General features: G+C 39.3%; 1 protein-coding gene across 1 annotated transcript in view; it reads right to left on the bottom strand.

Moving 5' to 3' along the window:
• cerk (ceramide kinase) overlaps positions 1–15,135 on the bottom strand; it is a 58,714-nt gene that overhangs the window by 24,934 nt on the left and 18,645 nt on the right. Inside the window, exons 2-6 of the mRNA XM_086269527.1 lie at positions 11,998–12,126; positions 10,498–10,620; positions 8,062–8,187; positions 7,333–7,399; positions 1,372–1,517 (exon numbers count right to left, since the gene is read on the bottom strand). Coding sequence (XP_086125653.1) covers positions 1,372–1,517; positions 7,333–7,399; positions 8,062–8,187; positions 10,498–10,620; positions 11,998–12,126 — 591 coding nt within the window. The remainder of the gene's footprint in view (positions 1–1,371; positions 1,518–7,332; positions 7,400–8,061; positions 8,188–10,497; positions 10,621–11,997; positions 12,127–15,135) is intronic.

Genomic DNA, 15,135 nt, shown 5'->3' with positions numbered 1-15,135 from the left:
AATTTATCTGCTTGTGTAAAATGACAAAAGTCCAAATTGTGCTTGTAAGTGGCCTAAAAATCACTTACTGTGTGCCCAGCAGCTTTTTAAAAACCTATGTCATTAACATCAAGCTGTGCACAGGATAGCCTCATGCACTGTATCTCTATCCTCATGAAAATTAAAGATTTAAAAATGTCACTCAGCACGTTTCCATTTATGGCACTTGGACTGATTGACCCTCTGCAGGCCCCTGTTGGGAGCTCCTACCCTGTTGCCATAGAGATCATTGCTTTTAACTCAGAAAGCTGGGATGAAAGAGTGTGAAGTTATCGCAATTAGACTCTAAATCATGTTCTGGTGCGATTTAATGCATTTAAGACTTTTCTTTTAACTGTAGGACTACTTCAGTCCAATTTTATTTAAAAAAAAAAATCATAACCATCCATCATCCAACTTGCTGTAACTCAGTTATTTGAGACAGCAGGACCTTATGAAAGAGTCACAATTGATTTCTGACACCAGAGAAAAAACAAGTGTGACCTCAGTTCATTCAGCTGTGGGTTATGTCATGTGTAGACAGAACATAAAAAAAACATGGATTTTTCATTTGAGAACAAAAAATAAAAATTGTGTAGGCTAATCACAATGTCTCGGGGCGTTATGTTCTACAAAGGTTTGTGCTGCAAAGATTGTAAAGTTGCAGGTTTTAAAAAGAAGACCTTGACTTCAGAAGTTGGTGTTTACCTGTGATTTTGTAGTTTTTCCATCAAAAAGAAAAACAAAAAAAAAAGAAGAAAAACCCCCCAGAAAAAACAGACTAGAAAGTGACATCCATCCGCTCTTTTTAAAAACATCTTATTCAATCCAGGGTTACAGAGTAGATCGAGCCCATCTTAGCAATGGTGGGGAAGAGGCAGGACACATCCTGAATAGGTTGCTAGTACTAAAACATACAAAAAGTTGGCTACCTATAACATGCATGTCTTTGGACTGTGGGAAGAAGTCACATATCAGAGGCCCCAGTCAGTGGATTCTATCCCAGCCTTCTTGCCGTGAAGTGACAGTGCTAACCGCTGCTCCACTGATTTTAATACATTTCTAAATAATAAAGGCGACATTATTTTATCAAAATGTAGCTCAAACTTCAATGGAGCATAAGTTAGTGATGAGTTAGTAAAAATGTCTTCTGTCAATATTTGCATTTTTTTTTAAATTAAAGTTTAACTTTTTTTTATTACATAAACTTCACTGGAAAAGTCTAATTTCATTTCAAATATTTATTTTGTGAAAAATAAGAGACTGAAGAGACTGATGCCACTCTGTCTGTACAATACATATAGAGCAGATTTCCCACGCATTTTTCATAATGACATGATTCCCAAAGCTCACCTGCAGGAATGATTCCTATCCGTAAAGAACATGGCACCAATTCAGCATCCGGTTGGTTCTGGTCAACACCGTGGTCATTTTGCGTCCTGGCAACCAGCCCGTGAAGGACCTCACTGAACATCCCATCTCCACCAACACACACCACCCTTGGCAGAAAAATGAAATCAACAATTCAGTAAGTGTTTGTGTCATGACTAGAGCTGGGCGATAGAACGATAACGATATGTATCGCGATATAACTTTTACTCGATAGAGAAATTAAGCTATCGCGATAGACCTCGCCGCTCTTGTCCTCTTAAAAAAAAAAAAAAAAAAAAAAAAAAAAGGGTCAGCCAATCCAAATCAAGTAGCACAGAGTCGAACCAATCACAGCCGCAGCGTCACGTCGCGTGACTTGTTACGTACAGCACAAGTGCCACGCCGCACGTGTGTTTGTTTGGGAAGCAGCCAGCGGGTAATGGAGCCAGCGCATAATGGAGGAAATGAGTGTGCCGACTAGAAAAATCAACCGAGCGTGACCGAAGAGAAAACAGATGATGGTTCCAATGCCGGAGAGATTGTCGAACGGAAGAGCCATAGAAGTTCCGTAGTGTGAAGGTATTTCGGCTATTTCAAGTCTGACAAAAAACAGAGTAGCGTGCACTGTAAATTGTGCCGAAAGCAAGTCTGGAAATACAATAAACTGGTGCATGCGTCACACTGTGCGCCACGTTATTGTTTCGGTGAAATGAATTTCTACAATACTGTTACTGTTAATTCTACTCTCTGCAGTGTTTACAGTGGGGCAAAAAAGTATTTAGTCAGCCACCGATTGTGCAAGTTCCCCCACCTAAAATGATGACAGAGGTCAGTAATTTGCACCAGAGGTACACTTCAACTGTGAGAGACAGAATGTGAAAAAAAAATCCATGAATCCACATGGTAGGATTTGTAAAGAAGTTATTCGTAAATCAGGGTGGAAAATAAGTATTTGGTCAATAACAAAAATACAACTCAATACTTTGTAACATAACCTTTGTTGGCAATAACAGAGGTCAAACGTTTACTATAGGTCTTTACCAGGTTTGCACACACAGTAGCTGGTATTTTGGCCCATTCCTCCATGCAGATCTTCTCGAGAGCAGTGATGTTTTGGGGCTATCGCCGAGCAACACGGACTTTCAACTCCCGCCACAGATTTTCTATGGGGTTGAGGTCTGGAGACTGGCTAGGCCACTCCAGGACTTTCAAATGCTTCTTACGGAGCCACTCCTTTGTTGCCCGGGCAGTGTGTTTCGGATCATTGTCATGTTGGAAGACCCAGCCTCGTTTCATCTTCAAAGTTCTCACTGATGGAAGGAGGTTTTGGCTCAAAATCTCACGATACATGGCCCCATTCATTCTGTCCTTAACACGGATCAGTCGTCCTGTCCCCTTGGCAGAAAAACAGCCCCATAGCATGATGTTTCCACCCCCATGCTTCACAGTAGGTATGGTGTTCTTGGGATGCAACTCAGTATTCTTCTTCCTCCAAACACGACGAGTTGAGTTTATACCAAAAAGTTCTACTTTGGTTTCATCTGACCACATGACATTCTCCCAATCCTCTGCTGTATCATCCATGTGCTCTCTGGCAAACTTCAGACAGGCCTGGACATGCACTGGCTTCAGCAGCGGAACACGTCTGGCACTGCGGGATTTGATTCCCTGCCGTTGTAGTGTGTTACTGATGGTGACCTTTGTTACTTTGGTCCCAGCTCTCTGCAGGTCATTCACCAGGTCCCCCCGTGTGGTTTTGGGATCTTTGCTCACCGTTCTCATGATCATTTTGACCCCACGGGATGAGATCTTGCGTGGAGCCCCAGATCGAGGGAGATTATCAGTGGTCTTGTATGTCTTCCATTTTCTGATGATTGCTCCCACAGTTGATTTTTTCACACCAAGCTGCTTGCCTATTGTAGATTCACTCTTCCCAGTCTGGTGCAGGTCTACAATACTTTTCCTGGTGTCCTTCGAAAGCTCTTTGGTCTTGGCCATGGCGGAGTTTGGAGTCTGACTGTTTGAGGCTGTGGACAGGTGTCTTTTATACAGATGATGAGTTCAAACAGGTGCCATTCATACAGGTAACGAGTGGGGGACAGAAAAGCTTCTTACAGAAGACGTTACAGGTCTGTGAGAGCCAGAGATTTTCCTTGTTTGAGGTGACCAAATACTTATTTTCCACCCTAATTTACGAATAAATTCTTTACAAATCCTACCATGTGGATTCATGGATTTTTTTTTTCACATTCTGTCTCTCACAGTTGAAGTGTACCTCTGGTGCAAATTACTGACCTCTGTCATCATTTTAAGTGGGGGAACTTGCACAATCAGTGGCTGACTAAATACTTTTTTGCCCCACTGTAAATGCTTACATATACACACAGTTACTGTCCCTCCACACACACAACTCGGTTCTGCTTCTGTGCCCCAGCTTTGTTTCCTTTTTCCCACCGAGGCTTCTAGACTTCTGATTGGCCAACATTTCTGCACGGTTAGGAATCTAGCGCCACCTGCTGCTTTGGCATGTTCATAGCAGCGTTTTCCTTCATTTCTGCCTTTATGTGTGGACGGGATTATTTTTTAAAACGAAAACGGAAAATCTCAGTTTTCAAAAATACCCGTGTACGTGTGGACGTAGCCTCAGTCTCTGACTGGAAGCGCTAATTCGTCATTCGGCTTTTGTCAGACTAAAGTAACTGTTAAAACTGTTTGAAAAGCTAAGCTATACAACAAGGAGAGATTGAGAATTTCCTTTTAGTTCTCAGTTTATTTGATATTGACAAAAGTTAGTCAGTTTTGTCTGTTCTTCTGTAAAACAAACTAAGATTTATTTTTAGAATTAATATTTTGTTTCTAAGTGGAATTGACAATTTAGTCTGTTTCGTTTGTTCTATTTTGAAACTTAAACGCTTTAGCGGCTGCCTTTTGTGTAGTTTGCAATATTTGCCTTTATTTATCTGAAAAAGTCTCATGTTCCTTAAGTACATCTACCCTGTTGAACTTATTATGGGAAATAAATATTTAAATAAAAACAAGCTGCTGATTATTTCACATTTTACTTGTGAGCAACGGCACATTTAAATCTTACAAATATAGTTATTTGGCTCATATCGTGATAGATATCGTTATCGCCTGAAATGAAAAAAACATATCGTGATATGAAAAAATCTCATATCGCCCAGCTCTAGTCATGACTCTTCTAATACACAGATTGCTGGTCATCCGGGAAGATCGACTGGATGTCACGTAATGACTTGTGTTACATGTACTTGAAATGACACACACATGCTAGAGGGAAAATAACTACACAGCTGGAGAACTGACAAAAACATCACTGAAGAGGAGGCCCAACTGTGCAAGGCCAGTAAATAAGAATATCACACTGTTCTATCAGACATAACAGCTTCTCAAGTCCAACTCATCTATAAATCTATAAATCATATGAGCTGCAGAGTAAAACCATAATGGACTCTAACCCTGCTCTGGGAGAATGAATAGCTGATGAATAGGAGCTGGAAACAACGGGGAACTCAGCTGGAAAGTAGGAGACCCTTTATATTCCATGATAAACTGTATTTTGCCATTGAATGCCAACTTTGGATCACAGACCTGAGCAGCTTCATGTACAGTTTGAGCTGAAAACCTTCATTTATTGTCAGGATTTAGATATAGAAACAGACAAATATATATATAAAAAAAAAAAACTATAGAAAATGTTGAAATTCCAGTAAAACTTACTAGTGATATTGCTTCATTGTGACTTTTGACCACTTCATTTTACATTAACATCATCATAGACACTGGATCAGTGGTCAGTAGGGCTACCACGATTAGTCAACTAGTCACGATTACGTCGACTATTAAAATCGTCGACGACTAATTTAATAGTCGACGCATCGTTTGATGCTTTGTAAGATCCCAAAAGACGCAGGAATAAGTAGTAGTATTTAAGAGTGTAATATCGGACTGAAACAGAAGATGGCAGCACTGCATGTACAAGGATGCCAGCTGCCGTTAAACCCCGAAGAAGAAGAAGCTGTGTCCCAGAATTCATAGCGCGGCCCAGCTCAGTTGTCAACAATGGCGGAAGCTAGTTAGTTTTAATATTACTCTTATTATTCTTTCTGGGTTACAAAATAAACGATTAACATATTTTCAGGTGAGAATGTAGCTGTGTAAACCTCAAACATCTGCTCAGTTTATCAAGACACCGCATATTTTCAAAAGCGCGCCGACGTTTTCGGAGACGTCTGTTACCCACTAGCTCGATAGCGAGCCGGGGGCAAGGCTCACTAGAGCCGTGAGAACACCGGACTCCCGGCAAATCGTTTTCAAACCCACTGCCGTCTTTTGCTACTCAGGTTAAACATGATATATAAGTCACTTAGATAACTTAAAAATTATATTGTTTTTTTTTTTTTTTTGTATTTTATTTGTTCCTGATTAAATCGGTTTGGCTGAGATTAAAGTTATAGTTTTTACACAGCTGAATAAACGTCAAGCAGATTAAACTCCATTGAAACAATCTGCAAATGTCATTAAAATTTAATAAACTATCATCTTGTCTTTATTTTTAGTTAGTACATACCTTAAACACTTAAAGCTGTAAGCTAATGATAGTTATATAAGAGCAGATGCTGCTGGTGCAACAAGCTGTACGTTTTACATCCAATGGATGCATGATCTGATTAGTTGACTAATCCCAAAAATAATCAGTGACTACTCAACTATCAAAATAATCGTTTGTGGCAGCCCTACTTGTCAGTAATTGTAGAAAATGTGTTACTCCACTTGCAAAAAAGCTCAACTTTCATGACTGTGAAATTAGATCAGACAAGAGGTTTGTGCCCACATAATGAATGTTCATCTTGTGACCATACACATCCATTTAATCACTTTTATTTTGAAATTAATCCCCTGCTTTTAATGTTGCTTGTTCCACCTCCTTTCTTTGTTCCCATTTTCCTGTGAATATTTCAGCCAGATACATTTCCTACCAGCTAATTAGCCACCTAGCATATATACAGCCATCCTCCCCTTTGTTCCCTGCCTCACTGTTTAAAAGCAACCTTTAAGATTGGCTTGTTGGAGTTTTTAGACCCTACCTACCAGTGTATGACCCAGGCTTTGAACATTAAAACTGAGTTATGGATCATTACCACGGTAGAGTTTTGAATTAATGGATATGTCTCAATCTCCTTTTTCTTTGCAAAGTGTTTTTTCACACTTATATTTAGTTTTCAGTTTAATTTTAGTTATCTAGAATAACCTTGAAACGGGCCAGTAATGAAAACACGAAAGGAAAGAACCTTTCATTTTTATCATTTCCTGTCACGCTAGGACACAACAGCACCAAACCTTTTGAACAATTTCAAGTCTTACCATAACACCAAACTAAACTGAACGTTCCCAACAACAATAGATATGCCGGCAACATAACAACCCCCATTCTACAAAAGAAACAGCATCAACAGCTACCAATATAAACCACCAGACTGATGTGTTTTTAAGCTTTATATCTCAAAGAGTTAACATGGCTACAAACCGTTAATCTTACATTGGAGTGCTTTTAGAGCACTTACATCCAACATCTACTCAGTTTAATCTTCTTTTATTATTATTATTATAAACCAATAAATTTTTCTTTGTAAGCATTTATTGTGGCATAGAGAGATTTAAGAAATGTCCTGACAAAGAAGGTTAGTGATTAAGATGATCAGAATATTTTCCCGTTGTTAAATATGAGAAACACAAAGAACTTTGTATCCGTAATCTGTCACAACACAGACTGCAATACAGCAGAGGTTAATACAAACTATGGCCGAGTTTCTCAGTAGCTTTATTAAAGTACGAGCAAACAAAGAAGAGTCAAGTTCATGTCCCGGTGAAGAACCAGTTTTCAAAGCCTAAAAGCAAGAGCTACCTAGCTTAAGTACCTACCCGTCATATTTATCTAGATTGGCCTCTGTTTTCAAGTGGTCTTCAGCATGATTGGCACGCTCTGTAACTATGGAAACAAATCAAATGGCAAGCATTAGTAGGCATTCAATGAAAGGGAATATACTGACAAAATAACTAGGCACTTTGTGGCTTGACTGGTAGAACAAGCACTCTATTACATGCATTTTGAAATACAAGACAAGGAAAGTACTTCACCTTTGAAACATTCACTGGAACCTATCGAGCAGATTAATGGTCAGAAGAGGCATAAGTGTGCTGGCAACCCCCCCCCCAAAAAAAACCTCAACCTAATTCAGCTACTGTATACTAGCAAGCAAAATGAGCCTATAAAACCAAAAACAATATTTCAACAGTAATTCTGTTTACCAGGCATATAATAGCAACACACACACAATCCTGTAACCTACAGCAGCTGTAGGAAGCCCAAGGTGAATAGCGGTCCCTCTGATGGACCATCAATACCCCAGACTATGTGTAGCTGTAACAAACACTTATTGAATAATAGATGTGTTTGGATACCCGAGCTTATCAACTATCACAGCTTCCATTAAGGTGGTGGCATGATTAATGGCACTATAAGCCAAATCATATCCTTGCAAGCCTCTCCAGTCCCCACGAGAGGCCACAGTGGCAGTGGAGATCTATATGGCAACCATCAAGACTCATTTTTTATTTAAATGTTGAGGAATGCTACTGATAGGGACTCACCAATCACAGTGGTCGCAATGCCGGCAAGGCGAAACATTGGGGCCACCTTCTGCTCGTAAATACGTTTCCCACGACGCTTTCCACCGAATGGATTGATGTATACCAGAAGGCTCTTTGGTCGATTGGCTGCAAAAACAGGGAGGGGCATGAGATCATCTTTTAAAATGTGTAGTTTACCTTTTTTTTTTTTTTTTTTTTTTGAAACAAATGTCCAGCTGACAAAAGCTTGATGAAGTTTTCATTAACCAGAGACCTTTCTCAAAATGCTCAGTCAACCTGACTTGTCCCAAAAACATGCCGCTCAAGAAATAAATGGTGTGTCTACTGACTGTAGGAGGAGTGCAAAGCAATTCAGAGGCACTGCATCATTCGGTGATAAACCTACAAAGAGCTGCGATGGAGAATACTAAATGGCTTGTTTATGGCTGTTGTGGAGGAGTGCATTTAGGACAACAAACTAAGATACATGGGATGCTCAAAGTGAAAATGAATGGATTTGGATCAAGTGTTAAATGAGTACAAAGAAATATAGGGTGCCATATTGTTTGGCAATAAGACAAAAGTTCCATTAGATTACATAAATGGATTGTAAATGGGCGATGTAAAGGTGTGTGACTAATACTACTGAAGATGCAGCGACTTATTCAAAATGAATGTGGTTAATTACCTTGAATTGATTCATCCTGCCAAGTGAAATGGGACTAAGAGGACCATTTTAAATGGCTTAAACCCACCTCCCACTCTTATTTCAGCATGTTAGTTAAACACTAAATTCTGTACAGCCTAATCATGTGATGCTTATTAAACCCAGAGCATAAGAGAGCATTTTGCACTCAGGTGAAAAATAAAATGCAAACTCAATATGCTTGAATAATAGTCTAGTAACTTTGCATCACCATGTAATCTGTTAGTACACAAAAAACATTACATTTAGCAAGCTAATTATTTTGTAAACATGTTGATGGATAATGTGCTGCTATGTTCGTTTTTAGTTATATACTGTATATGCCATTCTCTTTTACTGTAGGACCGCCCATTAGCTATCCTAATTATTTTTATTATTTTTATTTAATATTTCTAAATAGGGCTGCCATGATTAGTCGGCTAGTCACGATTACGTCGACTATTAAAATCGTGGACGACTAACTTAATAGTCGACGCATCGTTTGACGCTTTGTAAGATCACAAAAGACGCAGGAATAAGTAGTAGTATTTAAGAGTGTAATATCGGACTGAAACAGAAGATGGCAGCACTGCATGTACAAGGATGCCAGCTGCCGTTAAACCCCGAAGAAGAAGAAGCTGTGTCCCAGAATTCATAGCGCGGCCCAGCTCAGTTGTCAACAATGGCGGCAGCTATTTAGTTTTAATATTACTCTTATTATTCTTTCTGGGTCACAAAATAAACGATTAACATGTTTTCAGGCGAGAATGTAGCTGTGTAAACCTCAAATATCTGCTCAGTTTATCAAGACACCGCATACTTTCAAAAGCGCTCCAACGTTTTCAGAGATGTCTGTTACCCACTAGCTCGATAGCTAGCCGGGGGCAAGGCTCACTAGAGCCCGTGAGAACACCGGACTCCCGGCAAATCGTTTTCAAACCCACCACCGTCTTTCGCTACTCAGGTTAAACATGATATATAAGTCACTTGGAGAACTTAAAAATAATATTGTTTGGCTTTTTTTAGTATTTTATTTGTTCCTGATTAAATCGGTTTGGCTGAGATTAAAGTTATAGTTTTTACACAGCTGAATAAACGTCAAGCAGATTAAACTCCATCGAAACAATCTGCAAATGTCATTAAAATTTAATAAACTCTCATCTTGTCTTTATTTTTAGTTAGCACATACCCTAAACACTTAAAGCTGTAAGCTAATGATAATTATATAAGTGCAGACGCATGCTGGTGCAATAAGATGTACGTTTTACGTCCAATGGATGCACGATCTGATTAGTCGACTAATCACAAAAATAATCTGTGACTAGTCGACTATCAAAATAATCGTTTGTGGCAGCCCTATTTCTAAATTAAAATTCAAAAATCATTAGTCACAGGCTAACACTTACAGACAGACAACCATTCGCCCTCACAACTATAGGGAATTTAGAGTTTCCAGTTAACCTATCATAACTAACTGCATGTCTTTGGACTATGTGAGGAAGCCGGAGTACCTGGAGAGAACCCACTCAAACATGGGGAGAAGAACTCCACACAGAAAGACCCCTGATGGTGGAACTGAACTCAGGACCTTCTTGCTGTGAGGCAACAGTGCTAACCACCGTGCCAACCTTCTAATACACAGTTTCCAGTAAGAGTGGACCTTAATGACCGCGTGCACTTAGCTAAAATACAACTTTCATGGTGCGTCGGGTCAGTACATCAAGTACAAAGTACAAACCCATATCTTTTACAGAACATCAGATGACACATACTGAGTAGTGACAGCTGCTCATTTGTAACTTGGACCCACTCCTCGCAGAGTGCCTGGTTGTCACAGTGAAAGGTGACCTCACTACACCGCCACTGGTGCTGTTGTGTCCTTCGCACATAGGAAACTGTAAAGAAACAAAACAGAACACTCCAGAGACCACTTATCAACAAAAATCAGAGACGAAAGATGCTTTTATCATTCCCATAGACCATCTTATCAGACAAATGCCTCCAAATGTGCTAAACAAAGCCTCTGATAATGTCTTCTTTTCACATCATTTTGCCTTGCTTAAAGTCATAATCATAAAATACCCAGATCGCTTGTGACCTATAGTTTATTTAGTAGGCAGGTATTTTTAACAATTCCTACTTTTGTCATTTACCATATTACCTGGCTTTGGCACAGTGGGGGCTTGCCCTGAGAATAAACCTGGGCTTTATCCTTAACACACAGATTATTCAGATATGCGCTTATGTCAGAAATAGAATAGAATAGAATAATCCTTTAAAATGAAAGAAATGAAATAGAAATGAAAGCATGAAGAAATTAGTTTCCTAAATGAAACAGGGCTGTGCTCATAATCAGACACACACACAAAGTAGAGACAGAGTCCCATAATATCCTGCTAGGAACATTACTGAAATATTTACATTAAGAAGGAAAAATTCACTCACTAAGCACTTTGACAGCAGATTCACTCGCTAAGCATTTCAAAGTGAAATTATCACACTAAGCATTTTCTTCATCAGATAGAAAAGTTAACTTTTCAGGAAAGTTGTGCTGTCCAAATCGCTAACCGTACCTCGTACTCACCATGGGGTATGCAAAGAGACGCTCAGAGTGGGTGCAAAATTATCCTTTAATATGTTACATAATCAGGATGTAAGTGATGGGGTGCGTCTTTGAAGCCAAGTTTCCACAGACTGTGGAAATGCAGTCGTGTCAGACTCGACGCACTTCATTGCCAGTAAACGCTCACATTAGTGAGGTAATTTTTAACATTTGGCTGCGATACATAATGTAAATCCGATCTTGTTTGGATATAATCTAATGGCTCCAAATCAAGCATTAGCCCCAAAGTCGCTGGCATGCTGCCATCTTAGACCCAGTCTGCTAAGCTGTGAGGGACTCTCTTGTTAATGCATTACTTTCTGACTATGGAGCTGTCTACAGGCTTATTCCCAGTGTCACATCACTTGCGACTTGTGGCACTAAACACAGCCTCTTGGCACGCTTAACCAAAGTGCAACTGCAATGTAGCATTAACATACTACAGGAAATTCAAGGCGACATTGATATAGACTGGCCTCAGGTTCAGTTGTTGGAAGAAGCAACAGAGGTTAAAGTGGCTACTTTATCAGTTTCGTTTTTACTTTAATAAGACTGAGACATAGGAGACTGATGCGGGTTTTTAAAGACAAAAATGCTACATTTTTTACTTTGGGCTTTGCATAACTTTTATAAAACTAGTGATAATGAAATGCTTCTGTAAATGTCATACCTGTGAATGCATAGGGATACAGCTGTTTTGTCTTTTTTTGATGTTTCCCAGTCTGTGCAGCGTCTTGGTCATCGTCTTCTGTCTTGCGGACAGCAACTATTTCACACACCTCAACAGAATAGCTGTGTACTGAAATGACATGAAATGGCTCTTTTAGTTCACTCCATTCCACAATGACCAAAGCACACAAAACTATACACAAAAGCATTCGTGATGCATGCTGTAATCTATAAATCTCCAGTAATCGGTATCTTTTTTTTTCTTCATATGGACAATAGATCCTGAAACTAAGTGGTCTGTGGAAGGGGTCACTCTGAGCCAAGCTGACAAAGAATAATCATTCAACTGCAATTCCCCTCTACACCGTTAAGAATGTGGCACATCGATATTTTAGTTTTATTCTCCACTCCCTTTATTGTTGCTCTTATCAGCCCCGTTTACCGATGTAACATGCAGGTGTTTTGTCAGAAAGCCATGATAAGCCTATTGTATGCTCCCTGCCCAGCACCAAGCAACTGAAGTTAGTAGCTGGTTAAGAAATTAGAGCATTTAGCAGCTAAACAGCCAGATGTATCCAAATGGCTAACTGGGAATATCTGGAAACAGCAGCATTTCCCTTACTGGCTTCTTGAGGCTGTGGCCTCAAGAAGCCAGTAAGTGGCCAATCCCAATCTGCACTGAAACATAGCATGAAGTCCACACTGCAAACCGTGGTCCCCATGTGAGTCAGAAACAAAGACCTCATTGTTCAGCAACTTGTGACTGACAAGTTGGAAGTCAACAAGCACGCAGCCTCATGTTGTGTCTCATTATATATATATATATATATAAAAACAAAGATGGACAAAACAACAAGCCTCAGCCTGAACATCCATAACAGGACCCCACCAAGCAACGAGCATGCCACAGGTGCCACGTCTGTCCTCTGATGATCAGAAATTAGAACAAAGAATGTAACCGTTTCTGTCTCCTCGAAGAAATTCTAGTTTGTTTGATGTAAATGTCCTGTATATTCACTCAAATTTAGAGGAGAAACAAACACATCAGCGCATTTGGTATCTATAGCAAATTGCGTCATTTATGAAAAATGCATAGGACTGCACTTTTATATTACTCACTCATTTAAATTACCTCAGGCAGTAAGACCTGAGGTTGTGCATCCTGGGTTTGAGTTACATTTTGTCAGAAGACTAATTTTTGGTAACCACATTAGCATTCCATTCAATCTCCAGGTACATCATGGATACACCTTGCAAAGCAGGTTCATTATCCATTGCCAGCATTAGCTGATAATACTGCCATTCAACTCGTCTTATTCCACTGTGGAAATGAACAAAGTGCTTGAGTCAATAACCCGAGTCATCTTTTATCCTCTCTATAAACTGGTGGAGACTAAAACAGACTTAAAAGGGGAGTGAATAAGCATGCTGGATAAATCACTCTGTATACTTGCTAATTTTTCTCTTTATTTCCAAGTACAGAAATGTTTTCAGATGTAAGCCTGATAACTTGTAATCATACATCAGTGGGTTGTTTTCATTTCCCACTGCAAAAATAAATAAACAAATAAATCAGTAAGCTTAGATTTCCCTCTAAAATGTCAAAACTGTTGGATACTGTATCCAAATTCAGAACAGCAGCCTGGAATTCATTTCACAAGGAGCAAAATGAATGGGAATAACACTGTCATGTCCCAAGAGGTTGTGAGTGTTTGGGAAGAAAATACATCCCTTTGTTAATGTCCCCCATAAGCGTGAGAATGAGGTTTAACAAAATTTTCTGAGCACAGTGTGACCTGATACCTCCTGGCAGTAACAAGACGGGGCAGCTCAGCTGACTTGAAGGGCTCCTAAGTGACATTAAAGAACCCTGCGTTGAAAAGTGGTGTTAAAGGATTTGTTGGTAATGCATTCATCCATCTTCACATCCTTAATAATGTGAACACACTTATGTGACAGACAATGCAATATAATCCTTAAAAATCATTTTAAGAAGGTGGAACCCAGTGCTGGGAATTTGATGCCTAAATATTGCCGGGCCTGACGAGACAAATTTCCCTTTGAACCATTTCATTATTTAAATATTCAAATCCCGAGCATGGCTACTAACAGAACAAATTCAGCTGTGCACTTTTGTACTATGGAAGGACAATATTACTTGTATTGTTTTTAAGTGACCTGTTCAACTGCGTCACATACAGGCATTCCAGTCTCTCCTACAAATTTATTCAGCTGATATGGTGAAATGGATGGGAGGGAAGCATGACATATTATTTCTCCCCTGGGAGTCTGAGGGAATAGGATTTCATTTCTTTTTCAAATAAAGATGATACGCCATGCAGGCATGAATAACTTTATGGCCATCGATATTCACACTTTGACAAATAGGAAGAAGAGTTATGGCCATGTGGGTAATGGCTTTATTTCAGGAAAAAAAACTATTTGAAAAATAGCACCTAGTTCTCCTGCCAAACCGATTGTTGGTATTGAATTAAAATACATAATGAATTTCTAAAAGTTTTATATTCCATTTTTAAACTGTTAAACTGGAGCTCTGGCCTGTACGCCAAAATTCGTTTGGTTGTCCATGTATCATACAAATCAACCACTAGATTTACAATTTTCAATTCAAAGCTTTCAGTTCACATAAGCAGAAATTTCAACACAATATATTCAGATCAGAACGTGCTAGAAAATTTGGATGTTTTTACATAAACTATATGGACAAAAGTAATTGGCCACCGACACACTGCAGTTTTAGGAGCTGCTATACCATGATGGTCCCGGTGCAGTTTTTGTGCTGATCTGAATGTCGGAGGTGTTTTGGAACTCTGCAGTTATTGAGCCAGCAGAGCATTGGTTTAAGCACCATGTACCTCAGCGGCCACACTCTGTGACTGGTGATGATGATGATGATAGTGATAATAACATAAGGCAAAGATAAACAGCTGTAACAGGTTCCAGATAATTCATTGTGAAATTCTGAATTTGCACTTTGTTTTATATCTCAGTACCAATCTTGTGCCTGAATTGTGTCTAAAACTCTGAGAAATATAATCAGAAAAATCTTATCTTGTATTTTACACATTTACATACGTATCATCCTAAGCTCCCAGGCCTGAATCCAAAACAAAACATT

The sequence above is a fragment of the Aulonocara sp. 'chitande type north' Nkhata Bay genome, linkage group LG17 (genome assembly GCF_057382095.1).
Source record: "Aulonocara sp. 'chitande type north' Nkhata Bay isolate Kocher_YH1m ecotype deep benthic linkage group LG17, A_spYH_male_GT1.1, whole genome shotgun sequence".
NCBI lineage: Eukaryota > Metazoa > Chordata > Actinopteri > Cichliformes > Cichlidae > Aulonocara > Aulonocara sp. 'chitande type north' Nkhata Bay.
Note: the sequence above shows the minus strand (reverse complement) of the source record. Positions and strands in the feature narration are given on the sequence as shown.